The 23,800-nt window shown below is 33.7% G+C and overlaps 2 protein-coding genes across 2 annotated transcripts; both read left to right on the forward strand.

Annotated features, from left to right (window-relative positions):
• Window positions 1-7,139: 7,139 nt before the first annotated feature.
• LOC105178191 (ADP-ribosylation factor-like protein 8c) lies at window positions 7,140-10,169 on the forward strand. The gene is made up of 6 exons (XM_011101602.3): window positions 7,140-7,498; window positions 8,757-8,838; window positions 8,963-8,995; window positions 9,092-9,213; window positions 9,542-9,703; window positions 9,810-10,169. The coding sequence occupies exons 1-6, from the start codon at window positions 7,461-7,463 to the stop codon at window positions 9,925-9,927; spliced, it is 555 nt and encodes a 184-aa protein (XP_011099904.1). The 5' UTR covers window positions 7,140-7,460; the 3' UTR covers window positions 9,928-10,169.
• A 12,052-nt stretch (window positions 10,170-22,221) lies between these two features.
• Window positions 22,222-23,800, forward strand: LOC105178190 (aspartic proteinase PCS1). Its single transcript, XM_011101600.3, has one exon. It carries the CDS (start codon window positions 22,293-22,295, stop codon window positions 23,622-23,624), a length of 1,332 nt encoding a protein of 443 aa, XP_011099902.1. The 5' UTR covers window positions 22,222-22,292; the 3' UTR covers window positions 23,625-23,800.

A 23,800-nucleotide genomic window follows, 5' to 3' on the forward strand; every position in this document is an offset into this window, starting at 1 on the left:
TTTTTTCATGTAAATATGAACTCATAGGAATTTTATTCTTAAAGTAAAGCACATCAGACATTATGCCTCCAAAATTTTAAGAAAGAAAGAATTACACCTTTCCACAAAATAAAAATTGAGAATATGTAATAATTGATTAAGAAAATTCATTATATATGCTAATGTTTGGGTTGGTGAAAATCAGTTCAAGATAACACAAACATGCAATTAAAATTCAATTTCAAGCAACCACAATGGTGAAAGGAGACAAAGGTTGCTGCAAAGAAAAATGTTTGATGTTGATATTTAGTCAAAACAAAAGAACTATATGGCTCTTTTGTATAGCACTTATGCCGCGAACGCAATCTTCGACGATTTGATGGAAGAATACGCGGGGCACCTTCTGTAGAAAAATTTATTATTGAAGATGTCCAACAACGGATCTTAGTGTTGATTTACCTACTTCTATTAGTACTTTGTGCACTTTTTTCGTTTATGGTGGATCTCTTAGCCTGTTCAGGTTATTGCCTAACCTTTCATGTTGTATTGTACCGATGTACTACCATTTATTTAATGAAATTTATATTTACCGAAAAAAAAAGTTTTCTCTATAATTTGAACAATATAATTAGATTATCACCAATAAAATGAAAATCTTGCATCGTAATTAAATATAAAACTTATACTCTTATATATAAATAGAGAAAATTGACATTGAAGTACTCAAAAAAGTCGGTTTATTCAAGAACAAGTTAGAATCAAACACAAAACCAAGAAGGTTTTCTAAAATTAGTAGAATTAAGACATTCATCTGTCAAAGGGGGTTTTCAAAGAAAAAAGAATCTGGTTTTTGGAACAGTGCAAAGGCGATCGCAAAATTTCATATTGATGTGTTCAGAAAACGCATGTATTGGATAAATGATTGGAGATGCTTGGTCCGCTTGAATTTGAAAGTGATGAAACAAGTGTTAGAAGGTAAAAATAGTGAAATAAGTAAAGAAGAGGGTGTTATTGCTTGAGTTGGGGTGTACAAGAGAGATTGATACGAAATCAGAGCTCTAAGTACAAATTATAAGGTTGTTTTAAGCTAATATAGTAGCAAAAAAGGTGAGAAGGATGTCGCTCCTGCTGTGTCTGTCTGGAGGAGGCCCTTCTAATCGTGTGAATATGATTGTGTGGATCTGTCGTGTGTGGGTGAATGTATGGAGGTCAATTCTCCTTCTGGTCATTCATCTTTTGACCTTGCCTCTCCTTCTTCCGCTGGGGGAGGTCCCTCTTAATAGGCAACAACAAGGTTGTTGGAGGAGATCACGGATTTGGAGGATCATGACCTCATAGTTGTTGGATAAGATTGATCTCTCTTAAATTTGGTACTGGTTGATCCCCTTTGGATTTGAAGGGTAGTTAGGGGATAACCCCAGATTCGAGGAAGGATATTGTAGTTTGTTGGGGAATGGAGTCCTTCTTTCTAGGGGAGTCATGTGTCCTTGAGGACCTGCTGGCTCTCCCTTTACCAAATTGTTCTCTGGAGAACATCCACCACGACTGTCTACTAGATCCTTTTAGGTCTCTTAGGGTGTTTCGAACCTCTCATGACCTGGGTTTCTTTGGAGCGTTATGAATCTCTTTGTTTTTTTTTTTTTTTCACCGACCACTTGAACTAACTAATTTTTATGCACATCACATATTGTCATATGTAATTAAATCATACCATCATAAAGATCATTGATGCTTTGAGATGCCCATATCTACTACTGGAAATTAACCAATAAATTGTTGCTACGAGTTTGAACAAAGTTCTCATCCAATGACTGATTTCAATTCCCTCTCATAGGAAAATAGTTATATTTTCTCTTTTTTTGGTATATTTTCTTTTATTTTTTTTGGTATGTAACACTTAATGGTGTAACCTCTAAGCATAATTTAGGGAAAAAAAAAAAACATAATTTGGTATAGTGGTATCAAAATTATCTTTTGGAATCTAAAAGTCCTTTTTTTATTTTATAATAGTTGTAGCACATGTAACAGCGCTATGATTGTGTATCACCTAAAATGCCACACTGAAAACAAATCATATTTATATATATATGTGCATAATCCGGGTTAATTATTTTTTTATTATTAAAAAATAAAAAGTTATATAAATATAATTTAAATAAATTATATAATATAAATATAACGAGTCTCGGATGTAATAAAAAAATATTTATTTTAAAAAAATTGATCAAGTCGTGGATTATGTCGCAGTTCCAATCCATGACATGAGTACAATTCACAAATTGTGAATTGTATTAACTTTTTTTTTGTTTAGTTTTATTTTTTATAAATTAATTATATTTAATTAATTTTAAAAATACAATGAACCATACAAATACAATAGTGTATATTTTTCTATACAATTTTATAAAAATACAATGAATTATACTGATAAGTTTGCCACAGTGTTGGAACCCTTCGATTGAAGCCCGGGGCCAGATTCAGAATTTAAAAAAAGATACAAGTGATTCCTGTGATATTATAAATGTATAAATTATTATCTCATAAGAAAATTAACAATTTACTTTCATATATTTTTTAGAAAACAATAATCCATAAAGCAAAACTCTTATTGGTGATGTCGGATGGAATTACACAAACATATAGTAAATAAAACTTAATCTTAAAACTATAGACTTAGTAAGATAAATGCAAATTGAATTAATATCAAATAAAACTTCATCTTAAAATATAAAATTATTTAAGATAAAATATAAATTAAATTAATATTAATTTTGGAGATAAGATTTTGAATAAATAAAAAATAAATATTTAATATATTTAAAATAGATGATGTTTTAAATCAATAAAAAAATTATCATTAATTTCTTATCAAAAAAATGTACTTAATTTCTTAAATTTAAATGGCTGACAACTTTTGAAAAATGGATAACAATATGTATCTTCATTGATGGGGAGAATCCCAATTTTAATGCAGAATATCGAAAATAACCTTGATGTAGGGTATTTTCGTCATTGAAAGCTCAAGATCCGCACGTCAATGAAAGCAGGTCGGATAGTCCATGATCCAGACCCACTTAGTGACCGAAGACCCCGACACATGGAGGGCCGTTCGATCAAGGATGCCCATTCTTCCGATGGCGACGCGTGGCCCAAACAACAGTATCCACATGGGCCTTATAAATACCCCAACACACTACTTTTTGAGGTAACTGACATTTGATATTTTCAACCTACATTCTCCAGTTCGCATATTTTTACCTCGAATAACTCTAACTTGAGAGTCGGAGAGTCGTTGTCGTGGACGAATCCGACGAGTCTCACGTTCGTGCTTTATCCTCAAGACCCAATCACTAGATCTTGGGAGAGTACGTGGCTGTGATCGAGATTACCACTCAAGATCGCATATTTCGAGCGAGATCATTCATCAATTTAGATATTTTTTTTGCCATGTTAGACATATATTTGCTGAATATTTTGAAAATATTAATTTAAAAAACAGAGTTGTCATTAAAAAACAACAGTAGATAATAAATAGTTAATAATTTACCTTTAAAATAAAAAAAAGTAAACAATGTTTACATCTAATTAATATCTTTGTGTATTTATTAATGATAGAATCAAAGTGTGTGAAGCGAAGAGGTGAAATGATGATGATGAGATGATGATGGTTGTTAAGTGTCGATATTAGCTGTAGTTTACATTTTGCTTTCGAAGTTACGAAATTTGAGTTAAGAGTACGTAATATCTGGTGGGCTTATGATTGATTTTTAAATGCTAATCAAAGTCGTGTTTTCTTTAATATCTCATTCGACATAAAAACGCAATCATTCCACCGTATAATCATTGTGAAATCCAATTGGATAGTGTTGAACTGACTTGTTTCATTCATAAGCTTTACTCACTCAGCTCATATCCATTTCATTGATGCGAGGGTAATTTATTAGACTACCTACTGCCCGTTTATATGGGAATAATTAAATTTACGTTATCAATGTAAGGTTTATTTATATAAATTAATTCTCTTTTTTTTTTATAAAATTGCACGTACATCCATTAGAAACGTCGACATTATTTATATAAATCATCATTAATTTTTAAAAAAATTACACATGCATACAAGGAAAACGTCAATAATATTACACAAACTACCTCTACTTTTTAACTGTCAGAAGAGATTTCTGTAATTACGCAAAAGACAATGATTATTTGTTAAAATAGACCATAGAGTCATTTTTGTACTTATAAAGGGTTATATGCGATATATATATGTATACATGGAGTGATGTTAACATTATTATAATTTTTTTCTTGTAAGTGCAAAATTAGACGTGAAAATATTAAATGAGGGATAAAAATTAAAAGTTTATGTAAATATTTTTTTTGATAAAGTCAGCATTTTTCGTCCAAACGCTAACGAAAGGGAGTGAGGTATAAATAGTAAATTTTTTAAGGGAAATGTAAGTATAATTTGAAAACTTCTTTGGGAGAAAGCTTAATTTCGCATTTTCAGAGGGAGTTTAAATGTACTTAACATAGGAGACTTCTCCTATCTGACCGTTAGTTGTAGCTATAGACTTTTGTACTGCAACACGCTTCAGAGCGTATAGAAGATCCCCTATCATCTTATGGTAGACAATGAATTCTATATTGCATTTCAATGGCCGCTATATGTGTTTCGACTGCACTGGAATAAGGTTTATGATCATAACCACGTCATAACATGATTACTTCTTAGGTATAGCTGGCCCAAGTATGGGATTACTCTAGATCCTTAATTTTGAGAACTAAATCATGTCTTGTCGAAGCCGATGAGTTTGCATCAGCCGTTCAAGCCACATGGATATCCATATGATAACTCCTCACGCGTCAAATTCAGTCGGCTTGATAATTTCATGTCAGCCACCATTGAAGTATATAGTCTTCATACATTTATCGTTGATGAAACACAACACTCATAACATGAATGCAGCTCTTAGTGCAAATCTTAATAGAACCTTTGATGCCCTATCTCAAAGGTTCTTGACTTTGGACATTTCAAACCCAAAGTTGCCGTTATGCATAATCTAACTCTATAGGTTGTTAGGTGGTATGTGGGCTTTGTCCGTAATAGCATATAAGCAGTAAGTAAATACAACAAATATGGCCAAATGACTTTACTTATTTATGTTATTCAACATTACAATGAAAGAAATTGGTAAAACAAATTATTAAACATCAAATCAGATTGAATTTCTGGTCACCTACTCTAACATGAATTCTAAAAGAAAATAATTAATTTGAGATGTTCAAATTAATTCTATAGATTAAATTATGTGATTATTTAATGGAGAGCCCACCAAATTCAAGTTAATATGATTAACTGAAATTGAGCATTGTCCAATTAAATTAATGAGATTGATTCATTTGAATTTATTACTTTATTGATTCCAACTTGATTTATTTAATTTGATTAAATAAATTTGAATTATGCCTTTAAATGGGATTAATTTACAGGCCCAATTAAATGTAGCTGGATATAAACTAATTTGTATATTGAATTAAAATCAAGCCCAAGCTCGCATTTAATATGTCCAAGCCCAAGCCAGTGAGCCCATGTGTGAGAGCTACAACTTCACCCATCCATGACGCAAGTGACGGACAAAAGGGGGGTTTTCTCCAAATCCAACTCGGCCATACATATTGATCCATTCATTTATAGCAAGAGGGGTGGACAGATCCACAGTGTGGTGTGCACAAACTAAAGAGAACTTGCTTTAACTCTTATGTGAAAGTCGAAAGGAAAGAAACGAAAAAATGCTTGTACCAATTGAAGATCAACTACAAGAGGCAAATTCCAGATTTATGTTTCCATGTAAATTTTTATTTTCAAATCTAGCCATTTTAATTTGTATTTTATTTTTAATTACTGTTGAATGAATGCCCGAAAAGGGATTTGATCCCGCCAAACTTGATGTGCTGCGACTAATGTGGGGCTACATAATGGTACCTTTTAATTATGTAAATGCCTCTAGACTTCTTACTAGTATAAAATGGCCAAGATCCCTAAATTTCAATATTCCTTGTAAATACATTACATTGAATTCTTGATAACTATCAAATATATTCTTGTTATATTTTGCATACACAATGAATATGACATGATTACTAATTAATAATTATGTGCGATCGAGTTCGATTTCATTTAAAGATGGGCGTCCAATAAATTCGACGCCCACTCTAATTCGATTGAGTTTATATAAACTTAACTTTGGCCATGATAAGACTAGTTTAATTCAGTAAGATGGGTATAAAGGAAGCGTTTGCGTGCGCTTTAGAAAAGTGCTTTTCAGCTTTTAACTCCAAAAGCACTTTTGAAGTATTTTGGATACCAACTTATGTTTCTAAAACCTCTAAAGAAAACGGTTTTAAGCCAAAAGCTAGAAGCACCTTGAGGGGTGTTTTTAGCTGTTTTTGCTTTTTTGTAAATGAATTCAACTTTATTTTATACTACTTTTCCCTTATTATAATAATCTTAATTCAACTCTACCGTTTTTAATTTATTTTCAAAATTATATATTTAAAGTTGATATAGGAATTTTTAAATAATTTAAATTTTACCAATAATTAAATTTAAACACATATTTAATATTTTAAGTTTTTTATATTTTATGTGCTATATCATCTAATTATATTATTTTATTCATATATTATTATTTGATCAATTCATAAATTAATTACTTTTTACAATCATGCAAGTTTAATTATTGTGTATGAATCAATAATTATATTATTTAGTGGGAGTATTATTAAATTAAATATATTTTTATAATACTTAAAAAATATAAATATAAAATAATAATCAAAATAAAATTTAGTATTTTTTGTGAAAAAAATAATTAATAGTAACAAACAACAGGCAAACTATAAACAAAAAAAAAGAGTATTCTTTCAATACATAGGCATAAAACAGTGTTTCGTCGATTAAGTTGTGTAGCTTTTATCCATTTTTTACTTTTTTTTTTTTACAAATGCTATTTAATTTTAATTTTGTTACAACTTTCAACTTTTTCAAACACTCTCGCATGGATCCGTGTGCATATAATATTTAAAAATTATAAACGTTTTTTGGTTGGTAATCATTCCTCTATCTCCCCTTATTTAATTTCAGAAAAGTTTCAAGTTTTAGTCCTACCACACTTCAGTACCACACGAGGGTCTAAGAACACCCGGGAAAGGGTAAAGAAGAAGAGGTAATTGAGAAACCTCAGCCCTATTGTGCCCGGAAACTAACAAAAAAAGGTTGCGAATATCTTTTCAGTCGGTGAAATTTCGCCCTTTTCTCGCACGTCAGACATCCCTTTCTTGTCCCTTTTCTCATCTCTTCTCTCGTCTTTCTCCTCTGAGAATTCAAGAACCAGAAGGTTCTCCTTCTTTGTTTTCTTTCTCGGAATTTCTCTGAGTTCTTCTCATCAAAATATTATCTCCTTGTTAATATTTCGAACATGGGCTTGTGGGATTCTTTACTCAACTGGCTAAGAAGGTAAGTTTTTCTTACATATATATATATATATATATATATTCCCTCTGTATTCAGTTTAAGGGTTTGCAGTTGTTTCTTTAGGCTACTTAGTTCTTGGTTTTTTTTTTTTTAATTTTTTCTTCCTCAAAATAAATGGTTGCCGGACGTATGTTTTACCAATTCTTGTATTTGTTGGATTAACATGCTGGTATTTATTTGATGCTAGTTTTTTGTTCTGTCAAAGGATAGAATAAATAGGTATATTCTGCTTTAGGTCTGTCATATTAAAGGATTAAGTGGGTTTATTCTGCAGTATTTTTATTTATGTTGGATTTGGATTTATTTGGCAGTATATATATTTCTGAGCAAGAAAAGAAAATGGCCTTGAAAATATGTTGTTTTTATTAAAGAATCAGTATCCAGTCTCCGCTGCTGACTGCTACTAGTTTCTATGGTGGCTTATGCAATTAGGAAAGATCTTCCAGTAGTTATTCTTAAGTTGCAATGAAGGATTTTAGACCTAAGAAACTTAAACACAGTATAATAAATCTGTTGTGCTTTTAGGATATTCAAACTGTAATGGAGTTATAATCTCTCGGCACCGATCTTGAACTATTTTTCATATAACTTTGGTTGATTTTGACTCTGTATTGGATTCAATTGATCTTAATCCTCGATCCAAGCACAACCCCCTTGGTGTCTTGGTTTATGTTATACCTTGAGAAGATTTTAGACGTAAAGAAATAACAAACGGGGGGAAATGGATTAGGAAGCATTGCACCTTAATGCCTGAGTATTACAGAGATACAAACTGATAAACGAACTGTAAGATTTTGTTGTGTTTCTGTGTCTCAAATAGACTGAACTAATTGAATTTGAATCAGAACCTGACAATCTCTGAATCTCGTATATCTTATATATTAAGTGATGTAATATTCCTAGGTCATTTCTCCTTCAAGCACCTCTAGTTTATGTGTCTTTCCGTGTTATTTTATGTATTTTAGAGGTATTTAAAATTGGAGCCGAAATAATTCTTATCGTTCTTAATATTGGCCTTCTTGTCTGGGGTATTTAGAAGAAAAAATGTCTGAATAAGCAGTTGGGTGCCATCTAAATCATGGATGATGTGCTTGCATTTATTTGAAGTTGGTAGTGTCGGCCATGAGATAATTTGTATGTATGTTCCTGCATTAAACAGTCACTAGTTAGTGTTTCAAACTTTTGCTAGTTGATGGTGTTAAATTTTAATTTTTTTATTTCTAACTATGTGCCATATCAGCTTATTCTTCAAACAGGAGATGGAACTCTCTCTCGTGGGGCTACAAAATGCGGGGAAGACTTCACTTGTTAATGCCATTGCTGTGAGTGTATATCAAACATTTGATTTCTCTCTTTGACACGATGCACATGCATGCACAGACGTAAATGTGCCCATGTTTTCTGTTACCTCATTTCGTTACACTAATGGAGATTGTCTTTTATCAGACAGGAGGTTATAGCGAGGATATGATTCCAACGGTAGGTATCATATTGAGTTGTTAATGAAACCACAGCTGCTTTCTTCTGGCTATCACTATCCTTAGCAGAAACTTTTCTTCTTATTCTGGAGAACAGGTTGGATTTAATATGCGCAAGGTTACAAAAGGAAATGTGACCATAAAACTCTGGGATTTGGGAGGGCAACGAAGATTTCGTTCCATGTGGGAGCGTTATTGTCGTGGTGTCTCAGCTATACTGTAATGCCCATATTTCAATTTTCTTCCTAATTTGGTAGATCACGTGTTTAATTGGAATAATCATTTTATTTGTGTCATAAAGAACAATAATTCTGTGTCACGTGTATAACGTAATGTTGCCATGTTGCATACCTGTACGCATGAAACATGTCTAACTTAGCTGGGCATGTTGAGGTTTCTAATTATTTATTGATGACGAAGCTACTGAAGGGAACAACTGGAAACATGAAAACTCTCATAAATTGCAATACAGACAAAAGAAGCAGAGAAGTGGACCTGGTTCGACTTCTAAATTCCCTTTGCTTTGTTTCTCTCTTACGTGCAACAGATATGTTGTTGATGCTGCTGATCGAGACAGCATACCTATCTCTCGAAGTGAATTACATGATCTCTTGAAGAAACCTTCATTGGCTGGAATTCCTTTGCTTGTCCTCGGCAACAAAATTGATAAGTCAGAAGCTCTTTCACAGCAAGCACTGGTTGATCAGCTGTAAGTTAGCACAAACAGGGCTAACTGCTCTTTATGTAAAAAGCATTTATTTTTGTCAACCTTTCACTAATATTTGTCGTGGTTGGTCATGTTCATTTTTCTCCAGGGAACTAAATTCAGTCACAGACAGGGAAGTATGCTGCTATATGATATCTTGCAAGGAGTCAGTTAACATAGATGCCGTCATTAATTGGCTTATTAAACACTCAAAATCAGCAAAGTGACCATCAAACTGTGAAATACTTGATTCAGTGTATTGTATCCGGTATTGTAGAAAAATCGGTGGTCAATCTGTAATGGTGGGATATGCTTGCATGCTTTTTGTTGCTGCTCCCACCGGCAAGTTATCTATGTCGGATGTTGATATTTGAGTTTATCAGCTGCTTTTTAATCCCTCCATTACCATGTGGATACATTGCAACTTATTAGGCTATAATAGCATGTCAAATCATTTAGTTTTTTTCTACATTTTTGGTTATCCAGGACTTTGATCAGAACTCAGTATCACGCAAAGTATGCGTTGCCCGTTTTCTTGTAGTCGCCCGGCATTTTGAATTTTGATTAAAAAATAAGCTATATGATGATGCTTTGTTTAGCATTTTGCCGATGTGCCTCCTTTTGTTGTTGCTGGTGTTAGCTATTTCATGAGGCCTTATTCCACACTCGAATGCGTTGGTGAGAATCATTCTCCCCCCTACATTCATTCCCTATTCGTTATGTGAATCATTCTCCAGCCTACATTTATTCACTATGCGGCAAAATGTAATGAATATTATACTTGATTACCATATTGACATGGAAGTTGCCGCTACACCGCCGGAACTTGAAGATTTCTAGACTACCTGGTTGTGTCAATCTGCACAGTAAATTGTCATGGATCTGCGAAGTGAGTTTGTCATAGCTATTGCTGCAGCATTACTGGAGTTTATCGAAATTCAGTTAACCTTCAAGTTCAATGGCCTGACGAGAAAGTTCTATCCGATCCTTGTCTAGATTACCGCCTGTTCATAAGCAGGTCTAGTGCATATTATTAGATCCAGATCCAAATCCAAACCCATTAGAAAATATAGATCGGGAGTACTCCGAGAAAAAACGATTAGGCTTTTTCCACCAGTTCGATTGAATATTATCAATCAATTTATTTAGATGCAAGTGAATAAATATAATGAATGTAAAACAAATTTCAAGAGTGTAAAATGTCATGAAATTATTTATCATGTAATTCTTTAATTTTGTGCTAATTTTTAATCAATGAATAATTTATTCAAATCAGTTATATAAATATCTCTATTATATATAATTGGAAGGGGGTTTTGTTATCTTATATTTTTGGTCTATTTTTTTGGTTGTTATCTAAAGTTTATATATTGTGTTTCCCCACTCGTCATGTTCAATTAACTCCTCAAAAATCAACCACTATGTTTGTTTTCATTTCTAAATTATTTTTAAGACAAGTCAAAACATATTCAATGTTTGCCATTATTCAAAAACACCTTATTTATGTGTTTTTAACTGTTTTAACATAAATACATACAGATATATATACACACACATACACATAAATATATATAAAAAAAGACATGATTTGATAATGAATAGTAATTTTTGTCTCCCAAAACACAACATTAAACATATAATACTTATTTTAAATTATCTCCAAAAACAAATCCAAACATACATACTATTTCTAACACACACTTATTTATCTTTGTTTTTCTCTCTCTATCTCCACAAAACACTCAAAAAACGAATCCAAACATTATGAACATCTTTCTCCATATTTTATATAATAAAGATATTATTTATATGGGCAAACACATTGATTGTACGTTTCTAATTAGTGTTATCTATGCAAAGTATATTTTTCGACATTTGAAAATTAATAACTCACTGAGTCCACCTTCGTGAGATCCTCACGTCGCATCAAATCTCAAGAAAATCTAGTAGTGCATGAGCATAATGTGAATACGCATGGGTCTCCCGCCAATATTCCCTGACATGCTCTAGAAACTTTAGATTTTAATGACTCAAATGATGTAGCTCTTATTCCATTGCGGTCCAGATTTTCTTTAATATTATAGAGACTTTCCAACGATGGTTCACTCGTGGATGTATGGGGATTGTCGAGAGCGCGAGCCCCTCACCTCTCCCAATCTCCATCCGGATCAAGAGGTGCCATCTGTCTGATGATCTCCACCTTGACCTCAAACCGATCTTGAGCATCTATGCGCGCTCGTTGGATTTGTTCGCACATGACTTCGAAAGTCATGATGATATTACTGAGGAACGTCTTTATCAGAATATTTTTACAACTGACCTCTACACCTACAGTTGATGATGCCCCAGTCGAGGGACCAACGCAATAGCCAGTTGAGGATGTTCTCGAGTCCGAGTCTGCTGTTGAGCATCAGTCCAAGCCGTTAGTTGTTTAAAATTATAAATTATCTCCTTATGTTATTTAAAATGTTCATGTAAGTTCTTTCTAAAAATAAGATACTATTTTACCTCTTTATATTTTTTCAAAAGGAGAAAATTACCCTCTCCCAAAGAGACAGTGTGCTTCTTTCTTAAAAAGCATAGATAGCTAAAATAATATTTATTTTTCACAAGAAATTATATGAACATTTCAAATAACACATCATGATACTCCAGAAACAGAATTTACGTACTCGAATATGGATTTTTTTTCCTTTTTTGTAAACTATACTACCTAAAAAATTAACGAAAGAACCAAAGAACAAAAAACTATAAAAAAATTAAACAAATTGCAGTTATCCATTGAACTTTCTTTATTCCATTAAGATCTTGATTCTTGATCAATCATTTCTTGATAAACGCCTTCCAATCTTGGACCAATGCTATTTCAAATCTGTACTAATTACTACAAAACGAAAAACAAAAGAAGTAAAGACCGTAAAAGCAGCGACAAACAAATTGTAAGCGTAATCATCTTGGACCTGAACTTCTCCCTCAACAGCTTCTCGTTGGCTTTCTGATCGGACCATCCGAGCCCCGCTTCCTCATCCATATGCTCTTCTTGCTTTGCTCTGCGTGCTGAATTTTTCTGAGTTATTTTCTTCACAGCTGTTAAGGATCTCCCGGGCAGCCGGTCGACGTGCACTTTCTCTTCCAGTGACGTTTCTTGAGTTGGTTGCCGGATCACGTCAGTTATAGTTACGGGCTCGACGTTGCGGCCGAAGAAAACATCAACTTCATGCTGTGAAATATGGCTCAAGTTGTGATGTAGTCTTGAACTGAGGTGCTTCGCTAAGCGGAGAGAGTAAGGGGATTCACAGTTATCTCTGCCAGGAATAAAGAATGCATGTCCACCCATTTTGGTTGCTCTTTCCTTTGTTTCCCGCCAAACTGAAACTAATTGATCCAAACTCTCGTTTTATGTATATATATATATATATATATATAGAGAGAGAGAGAGAGAGAGAGAGAGAGGGAGAGATTTGTTTGATGTTGAAGTCCTGATCCATGTTTGCTTTGGATCACATTATTTTCCTATTTCATCAAGGAACGGAATGTGAAATCCACCTAAAATTCATTCTCTCAATTTACTACTGGTTATAATTTTTTCAAGACGTTTAATGCAATTTACCTCAATATGATATTACAAATAAGTAAATTATCTCCTTAAAAAAAATAATAGCAATTTATCTTTTGTATCTTTTAAAATAAAGCAATCATTTTGAAAAATACACGGGAGAAAATTGCTGCATAACATTTTTAAAAACATAGGAAAATAATTTGCTTCTTTTTAATATGCGGTAATTTTGCTCATTTGCAGTATCACAATAAGATTGTTTGTATTTTTTTTTTTTTCTAAATTTCTAGATTTATAAATTAAATTAATAGAATAATAAAAAACATTGTTAAATATGAAAACTTACAGATATAAATATTATAGAATAGAGACAATGGACCACAAATTCATATATATATGGAGTACTCTAAAGTTGATCATGTTTAAGGTAAAATTGATAATTACTATTTAACCGTGACTACAGTTACATATGAATTAAGAACGGCAAAGTTGGGTTTTATTCAGACCTGAAAATTGTATTTGAGTTGTCTTGTACGAGAGTGGTTTTGTTCTCTAGCTATCGTATGAGAGTCCCACTTAGAACATCTCTTTTACCAATCTTGATCCGACTACTTTGTGTTGGCCGGTGCCTGGTGGGTTTCGTTCCGCCGTCTCGAAGCAGTTCGTGGGTCTACTGATTGAGAGTTTTCGTAGTTGTTGTCACACGGGAACCCCCTCTCACGGCTTTCGATCTAGCTTCTTATAATTTTTCGTAACTAGAGACTCGATGGCGCTAAGCTTGCACCGGCTCAACGTTTGGTGCGTCTTAGTAGTTTCGGCTTCCTTCTATTACACTAAACGGGGATATGGAATTGACTCTGCGATGTAGGGAGAAGCATAGGAACTCAGGGATGATGAGGAGTCAGGGATTGTTATGCGGGACGGATTGTGGAATGCGGATGGAGATAGTCATCAGCTTTGTCTTGTTGGTAGGTTACTAGCGGAGCGGACGTATAATTTCAAAGGGCTAAGTCGCTTGGTTAAAGGTATGATTAATGCTGTTGAAAGGATGAAGATTGTCCAGCTTCCGAGGACCGATTACTGTTGCTATTTTGCCATCTTATTGATAGCAATAGGGCGCTTGAAGGTTGCCCCGTGGAGCTTTGACAGGAACATATTAACTATTAATGGCATAAAAGTGGAGGAAAATCCCATGCACGTGAACCTCAATTGGTGCGACTTTTTTGTGCATATGCATGACCTTACGCTAAGCAAGATGACACTGGGGATTGGGACGTTCATAGGTAGCAAGCTTGGAAAATTTCGAGACACAGAAATAGATGAACATGGGCAAATGTCCTTGGGTGCCTCCCTTGTATCCGGGTCTCACTAAACGTTAACCTACCACTTAAAAGGGCGCTAAAGATACATACGGCGATGGGGGACAAACGCTTGGTCACATTCACGTATGAAAGGCTACTACACTTCTGTTACTTATGCGGTAAGCTGGGGCATATCAGTAAATATTGTGAAACTATGATAATTTCGTTGATCCAGGTTAGATACCATATGGGCCTTGGCTGGGAGCTACCTTGCCGAGACCTAGTGAGAAAGGACCAATGGGTTTGGGTTTCATGGGAGGCATCAAGCGGTAGGCTTCGAATGACAAGAGTCGAAGGGGTGGACAATTTTGGGAATTTCTTAACACCAAGTACAAATGAGTTTAGAGGGTGACAATGGCATGCGAAAGCAGCTCGTGGGGGAGAAGACCAAAACCAAGTAAGATCAGGCCAGAAAGGGCTAGTGTAAGCCTGGGCTCGTAAACGAGGGGTAAAGAAGTGTAATAGGAACTAAGCAAAGAGTCTCCCCATTAACAAAGCGCGGTAGAATAGAATAAACTGGACATACTACATGTCGGGACCACACGTAAGGAATTGATCATCAGGAGAGGAAGTTGAGTTGCCAACTACGTCCAGATCACCGCAAGTTCGTAAGGACGGAGCGGCTACACTCAAGCTTGGATGTGGTTATGGGAGTAGAGGACCTAGGTGATCCTAACCTCTTGGTCGAGTCGCTTGTGAATGTGCCATTATAGTCTATAGTGAAGGATTTGTTCCACCGTAGAGGATCTAGAATGTGCGAAGGGGTAAAACGAGACCATCAACTCTATCGAGGAAGTGTAGAGTGGGACCTAACATCATTGATATACACCCAGGGGCAATCCATGTGGCAAAGAGGAGACACCTCGTGGACGAAGATTCTAATAGTATTTTGGCGGAGGTTGCTCATCAATCATGAACATTTTAGCATGGAACTGTCAACCTCCGCCATCAATCATGAACATTTTAGCATGGAACTCAGGTATTGGGGTCTCCTTGAACAGTTCGTACCTTGTGCGAGCAATTTAAGCTTCACAACCCCGGCTTGATTTTTACCTCTAAAACCAACCTTGTGCGTACATTTAAGCCAAGAATTTGGACGCAAATTTCATGATCACTATCATATGTGTAACTATACGTTATAATCATGTATCATTTGGGGACTTCATTCTATTATAAAATATATTTAAAAGAACAAATATGAATGAATAATATCACATGATGTTGATTTGAAACAAATAAGATCGCTATGCAATAAGTAACCCACTGTTTGAACTGAATTATTAAGAATATCCTATTCAATCAACTCATAAATTGAGCCTAAATAACAAAAAGATCGAGTTACTGTCTTTTAGAATTTTGAGCATAATCTCATAGTTCAAGTTCAATTAATATACCTGTCGTGCATCATTTTTTATTTCATAAAATTTACTGTTTACCCAAATAAATAAATAAATTTATTGTTCACCATAGAGTAAATTACAATAATTTCTCTTAAAATCTGACATAATTATGATATTTTTTTATGTTTTAAAAATTTACACTGATGTTTGATAAAATTATACAATCATTCGATGGAGATATAAAATTATCAACTATGCCCTTACTGTATTTTTTTTCTTTGTTTTTAAATAAAAATTTATAAAAAAAAACGGATAGAGTGGATGTAAAAGGTTGAAAAATTATAAAAATATTATCCACTTTGTCAATTAAAAAATTTTAAAAATAAATAAAATTATAAATTCTAATCCTCAAGGGTATTTTGATCGATTTATTACTCAAAATGAACTGAAACTAACTGAATGAGCTAATATTCAGACGATCTCTAAAATAAGAGGATATTAATAATTTTTTAAATAATAACATAATATTTATAATTATGTCAAATTTTAAGAAAAATTATTGTAATTTATCCTAAATAAATAAATAAAGATCCGCACTTTGGGCCGTAAACAAATATTTCAATCGCATCCAAAATGTGTGTGTGTGTGTGTGTGTGTGTGTGTGTGTTTGTTTTTTATATGAATCTGATTCATTTGAACCCATCCGCTACATCAGTTCTATCTTTGATCCCCTAGTGAAGCCCAACTTCAAGCCTCCAGCTCCAATAAAACCCTAATTTCTCCCCTTATATATATCAGCAGCCTCGCCTCTCTGTTCGTTCAGATGTCAACGGCGGAGCCTTCTCTGTTTTCTTCTCCATTTCAACTTCGATTTCCATTTCTACAACAAATAAAACTCAATTTTTGTTTGCAAAAGACCGTGATCAGTTCGCATCTTCTATGATTTTCTCTGTTTCAGCATAAACTCGCAGAGGAAATACGAAAGGATGCTAAATTAGTCGTTGTTATGGGGTACTTATGGACACGCAGCTCTGATTCTCCAAGTGGATTCCTGCGTTTTCTCGTAGGTTCCACACTTTCTTCTCACGATCATCTCTTATTTTTTCCCTTTTTTTTGTTTCAATTTTTGGTGTTGGGAAATTGCTCAGTGATGATTGATTTTGCTTTAACCACACCGAAGAGAGCCTGTTGGGATAACTTCCGATTTGATTTTAGGTCGGAGGAAGCTATCGCCGTTTCTCTTTGTATCTGCTTTGCAGTGGTTTTATGAATCTTTTCTCAGTAGAGTTAAGATGAAGGCTCTGTGAAGCGATTCAAGGTGGATGGTAACTTCTTTGAAGTTTCTTCCTCTGGGTTAAAATCTTTGAGGGATTACCCTATCAGTTTTCTCCTGTGGAAAAACTTTGGCCTTTGACTGAGAGCTATAACCAATGCCCATTTGATCTCTTCTTTTTTCCCCCTGTTTGGAGCCATTGTTATGTGAATCATAGATAATTAATTAGTGATAAAGAATCAATTATGTGACACGTATGTATTATTAATAATTCAACTTGATATTCTTGTGTTCTACAGCAAACATATCTAATTTGTAAAACAATTTAGAATAATTATGTTGATTTTTTGCTTGGTTTTTCATAAGAAAAAAGTGTTTTTGATTCCTGTGGAATTTTTTTTTGAGTTTTAATGGAACATGAAATTGGTTTCAACTTGATTTGTGTGCGACAGTATGACGAAAATTTTATTATATGTATTTTTTTGATTAACTTTTTACGAGTGAAGGAAAATTAATATAATATTTAAAATATAATAGTGAAAAGTTCAAAGTTATTAAAATAGATATTGAAATAAAATTAAATAATTTAATAAACAAATATACGGACATTTTACTGAAAACATAAAAATCACCTGAATATGAAGTAGTTCTGGCACTAAAAAAATAGGGTTATATAAAAAACATCGCCAGGTCCTCAATGTTAGGTTTCTATGTTTTGTTTGCTATGTATATGCAAAAATGTTAAAAAATATAAGGGTAAATTGCTATTATTTTTTTTAATAGTGGGTAATTTAATTTGCAAATATCATATAAATGTAAATTGCAGTAAGTACAAAAATTTTGTGGCATGTATTTGATTGGTGTTTTCATAAAATGGAAGGAAATGGATTATAATTTTGAAATAGAGAGAAAAATTTAAAATTTTAGAAAATAATAATATGTAAAGGATCAACAAAATTATATATATTTTTTAAATGAGATAAAAAGAATATGAAGAAACTAAAAAAGTAAATTACAACAACCATTTTTATAGTTTATGTAGTTCTTGAAAGGAGTAATAAAATTGTTAATTATACCTTTAATGTACTTTTTTTGAATTCAGATGAAGTGAATGAAAAAATTAAAATAATTATAAAAAATTATTTGTTTAGTCAATAAAAAAAATTAAAAAATAAATAAAATTATAATTTTTAGTATTAATTTACTATAAAAAAATTAGATGAAAATTTAATAGAGATTAACAAAATAGGTTAATTGTTAAATGATCGTTTAAATTATAGGGGTATTACAAACAAAGAGGGGGATTCATAATTATGAGAAATTTCAAGAAAAGTTGTAATTTATTCAAAATAAAAATTAGTTTAAAATAAATTATTATTTAAAAATGTATTTTTGCCACTTAAGATAGTTGTAACCGCACCACTCCGCGTCAAATTCGGCTGACACATTAGAAGTGAATCGTACGTGATGGAAGTTGGAAGCCCTGAAATGGAATGGGGATTGCTTATCTTATGACCTTTATAGAGGAAGAAGAATGAGGGCCACCCAATTAGATGCTTCTGTTAATTATTTTTGTTCAAAATATTGTTGTAGAAAGCTTTAATTTTATGTTAAAATAGATTCGAGTCAATCAAGAGACACCTATAAATAATACATAAAATTCTCAAATAAAACCATTAGCTCTTGACTAGGGGTGTGCAATTCAGTTAACCTAATCGAACTGTTTTCTTGGTTAATTAATAATTCGATACGTTGAAATGGAAATTTAATAGCTTTTTTATTTCTATATTATTATAATATAATATAGATTTATTAATTATAAATATAATTTATCTATGTATTTTATAAAATTATAATATATACATATATACACATGTATTTGTTTAATTTTGTTTATTTGGTTGGCATGGTTAATCGACCTAGCCAAATGATATCGATCCACTGTATCAAACTTTTTTTTAAAACAAAAATTGAATAGAGATTTCGGTTCGATTTTTAATTTGAACCAAAAATTCAATTTGGTGGATTTTTGAATGATTAACTGAATTTTGAATACTCGTACTCTTGACCTTATTTTAAGATATTGATGTCTTTTCCCTTTGTATAGGTACTATTAGCTCACCGTCATTTCAAAATAAAATTAAAAAAATACCACAATTGATGTTTTTATTGTGGGCACGATCACAATAAAAATTTAATGATTAGAACTTATCAAGCCGTCCTAGAAAGTATACAGTAGGGAGAATAAGAAAGTAAAATACAAAGAAAGAATGAGTTGTATATCTACCTAAACTCCCAGGCCTACATATAGTGTTAGGTTTGGAAATCTAGAACCCAAAAATTTAAATTGAAATGAACAGTGGGTTGTTATAAAATTAAAAATAGTGTTATCAAATATGATTTCATTTAATAAGAAAATTGGAATTCAATATTAATTTTTAGATTTGAAACTTCAAATCTATAACAATTTTGGTACAAACTTTTAAATTATACAAGAAAATATAATAGAGTAATTGAATATTATGTAATAGGTGCAAGAGCCTCTAGAGCTTTTTATTTGAGAGAGCCACGAAATAGAATATGCTTTGAATTAGATCCATTCGCTATATTTTAATATGCCATATGCATAGTTGCATCGATCCTTTTTCAAAGTGGACTAGCAGCATTATTAATGGTCATGTGCTCTTATGTTGATTCTCACGAGAGTTCGTAGGATTTACTCAAATTCAGAGCCACGGTAGACATGACAATATGTTAATCTCTTAGAGCCATATCATCCTCGCCCTTCCACCCCGTCCCCTCAATCCCCCTTCCCCTCGGCCTAACAACAATGCCCTAACACAACCCCTTCAGCCCCCCTTCCCGGCCTCTCACCCCTCGGCCCTTTCCACCTCTATTTTTATTTATAAAAAAAGAAAGTTCTAACTACCAACAAGTATTTTTTTCCCAGTAGTAAAATGAATTTCAAAATGAACAGTACAATTTATTCATTTTTTCAAGAAGATTGCATTCAATAGTTCTTGAGATGGAACGCCACCGCAGTCTCTTCTTCAAAATAGAGAGGTTGAGAAGTCCGTTCTACCATTGTTACAAAAGAAGCAGGTCAATTAGTTATTATCTACACAATTAGGGATTATGAGGTAATTTGGTTGCAAATATTTGAGGACAAAATTAGAAGTCATTAGCTCGGGTGACATCATAATACTAAATTGATGGACCTGATTGCGATCAAGCAAATATCATCTACAATTACAAATCTGAACTGCTAACATTGGGCCGACTCAAAATGAAGTAAATAAAAAATAAAGAGTGATTAAGGGTGAGATCACCCAAACTAAAGGTGGCCTAATACTTTGCTAACCTTTCTTAAATACATAAAGTGTCATACAGTTTTCCATGACTAAAAATATGATTCGACCAATAGATTCCAATATTTCAAATGGTTTTTCCTTAAGATTTGTTATTTGTCAATATAAAACTCAACCAAATTGGAAATTATTCGCAAGATATTTCAATATTTGGATTTGCTGCACTTTTCAAAGGGAAAAAATGCAAATAATCCCCTTGTGATATTGCAAATGAGTAAATTATTTCTTTATGAAAAAATAAATAGTTATTTATCTCCCTATATTTTTAGAATACAAATTGCTTCATTTTAAAAAATATAAGAGAGTAAATTGCTATATTTTTTTTTTTATAATTTTCAATATCACAAAGGAATAAATTGCTATTCACCCGATACTTATTACTTAAATATTTCTACTTTTGTGACATTTGAACTAAATGGATGGCATATAAGTTCGGTTGCATTGCACAAATCAATCTTTGGCACAGTGTTGCCGAGGAGCATAATTAGAGAACATCACTTGAGTATCAACCAATGAAGTGGAATTCACAAGTGGCCTGGAATTCAACAACTTGGGTAGGTACGAAATCTTATGTATCATCAGACACAGAGTCAAATAAACTATATGTCACTTCGCCTTCCTCACTTTTTCACTCCACTGCTTCACTTAATCATTCAAAGGAGTTATTGTTCCATTAGACCAATGCCCCAAGATTTAATTAATTGAATTGTGGATTTGATATTTTAAATTAACTAGATCAATTTATTTCACTTATAAAATAAAATATAGTAGACTTGAATCTTTTAATTAAATTAAAAAATATAAAACTTTTTTTAATGGGCTTAAAATTAAATTAAATTAAATTTAAATGAAAAGGCCATTGGACGTTGGGCAATTACCACCAAAGTATCTTATTGCAAAATAATCTCCACGACATAATTAAATTTTCTATTTCAAATTCTTTTAAATGTTTAATCCATTTAGCATATACATGTTTTATGTATAAAAACTCCTTTCTAAATAAAATATACAATATTATTTTTATACACGATACATACATACATGTTACAAGAAAGGAAAAATACCAATTTTTTATCCTTAAGTTAGATTTGTTTCACTCTTAATCTCATCCATTATAAGATTAACCTTTTTAGTTCCGTAACTTACAAAAATCAGTATTTTTTGTTCTCATCCACTATTTTCATCTACAATTCTACTGTCTTCACAGTCTACGCCGTGAAGTGAATGAAGACCAAAATTATTAATTTTTATATGTTAAATAACTGAAAATATTAATCTCGTAAAAAATGAAACAGACGTAATTTACAAAACAAAAAATACTATTTTTCCGAAATCTTAAAATAGAAAATCCGATTCGCGGTCACATGTGAGTGCTTGAGGGATGGAGTAGAGAAGTTCAACGGTAACCTTGTCGTGGAAATTATGAAGGTGTTGAATAAATCTACCACCTTCATTTCATGGTGCCAACCTACGTACGTAGTTGTAGCTTAAAAGCACTGTAGCAGAAATCTAAAGTGGCTGACTGACTGCTCCATCATTAGATACAACCACTCAATTATGAGAAAAGGCTGGAAAACCGCGTTCTCCCTTTTTATGCTTCCCTTCATACATTCAGACCCATATAAATCCCACCTACCCACCACCCTTCTCTCCTCACTCCTTACTCTCTCACTCTACATCTCTGCGGTTCAAGAATGGCGTACTGCAGTTCCCTCCTTTTTCCTCTGTTGGTGCTATTGATTCTCAATTCTTTCGACCTTACAGTTGAAGAAAACACGATTTCATTATCTTTCCCTCTGACCTCAGCCCCTCTCTCCAAACCTCCAGCTTCTAGAGCAAAATCTCTGTCTTCTCTGCTCATGTCACGGCGTTCCAATCAAACGAAGAAGACGCTTCCCCCGTTCGATTACAACTACAAGACATCGTTCAAGTATTCAATGGCCCTGATTGTTTCTCTCCCCATTGGGACCCCACCTCAGTCCCAGCAAATGATTTTAGACACCGGCAGCCAGCTTTCCTGGATTCAGTGCCACCGGAAATCCCCCAGGAAGCCTCCTCCGCCGACGTCGTTTGACCCCTCCCTATCTTCTTCCTTCTCCGTCCTCCCCTGCAACCACCCTGTCTGCAAGCCCCGAATTCCCGATTTCACTCTCCCCACCACGTGTGACCAAAACCGCCTCTGCCACTACTCCTACTTCTACGCTGACGGGACCCTGGCCGAGGGCAATCTCGTCAGGGAGAGGTTCGCCTTCCCCGGTTCGCGAACTACCCCTCCCTTGATTCTTGGCTGCGCGGCGGAGCCCGGCGAGGCTGAGGGCATTTTGGGAATGAATCTTGGGCGGCTGTCGTTTATTTCCCAGGCTAAGGTGCCGACATTTTCTTACTGCGTCCCATTCAGACGCGGCAACGAAAAGATTACCCGCACGGGCACGTTTTACTTGGGCCAAAATCCCAATTCCCACACATTCCAATACATTAATCTGTTGACTTTTCCTCCAAGTCAACGCATGCCCAATTTTGACCCCCTGGCGTACACAGTGCCAATGGTTGGGATCAAAATTGGCGGAAAAAAATTGAACATATCCACGGCTGCTTTCCGGCCAGACGCCGGCGGCTCTGGCCAGACGATGGTCGACTCTGGCACCCAGTACACTTTCCTAGTGGAAGCCGCTTATGCCAAGGTAAGGGAAGAAGTCGTGAGTTTGGTGGGGACGAGATTAAAGAAAGGTTACGTCTACGGAGGTGCATTGGACATGTGCTTCAATAGAAACGCATTGGAGATTGGGCGGAAGATAGGGGACATGGTTTTTCAATTCGAGAAGGGCGTCGAGATATTAATTAGTAAGGAGAGGGTCGTGGATGATGTGGGGGGTGGTGTCCATTGCGTTGCCATCGGACGATCAGAGTCCCTCGGTATTGCTAGCAACATTATTGGGAACTTCCATCGGCAAAATCATTGGGTCGAATTTGACCTAAGTCGTCGACGAGTAGGGTTTGGAATAACTGATTGTAGTAGATCGATATGATAATTTTTTTTGTAAAATATTCTTTAAATTAGCGCATAGTTTTTAAAAGGTATAGTAGAAATTAAGTAGAGTAGAAAAGTGATCAATTGGTACAATTCTTCTTTGCATTGATGCAAACTTTTGTTACCCAATTAGAAGGAAAGAATATATAACAAATTAAGCGGTATTTGCAATAA

This window comes from Sesamum indicum, linkage group LG9 (genome assembly GCF_026168435.1).
Source record: "Sesamum indicum cultivar Baizhima isolate 11 linkage group LG9, ASM2616843v1, whole genome shotgun sequence".
In the NCBI taxonomy this organism is placed as follows: domain Eukaryota; kingdom Viridiplantae; phylum Streptophyta; class Magnoliopsida; order Lamiales; family Pedaliaceae; genus Sesamum; species Sesamum indicum.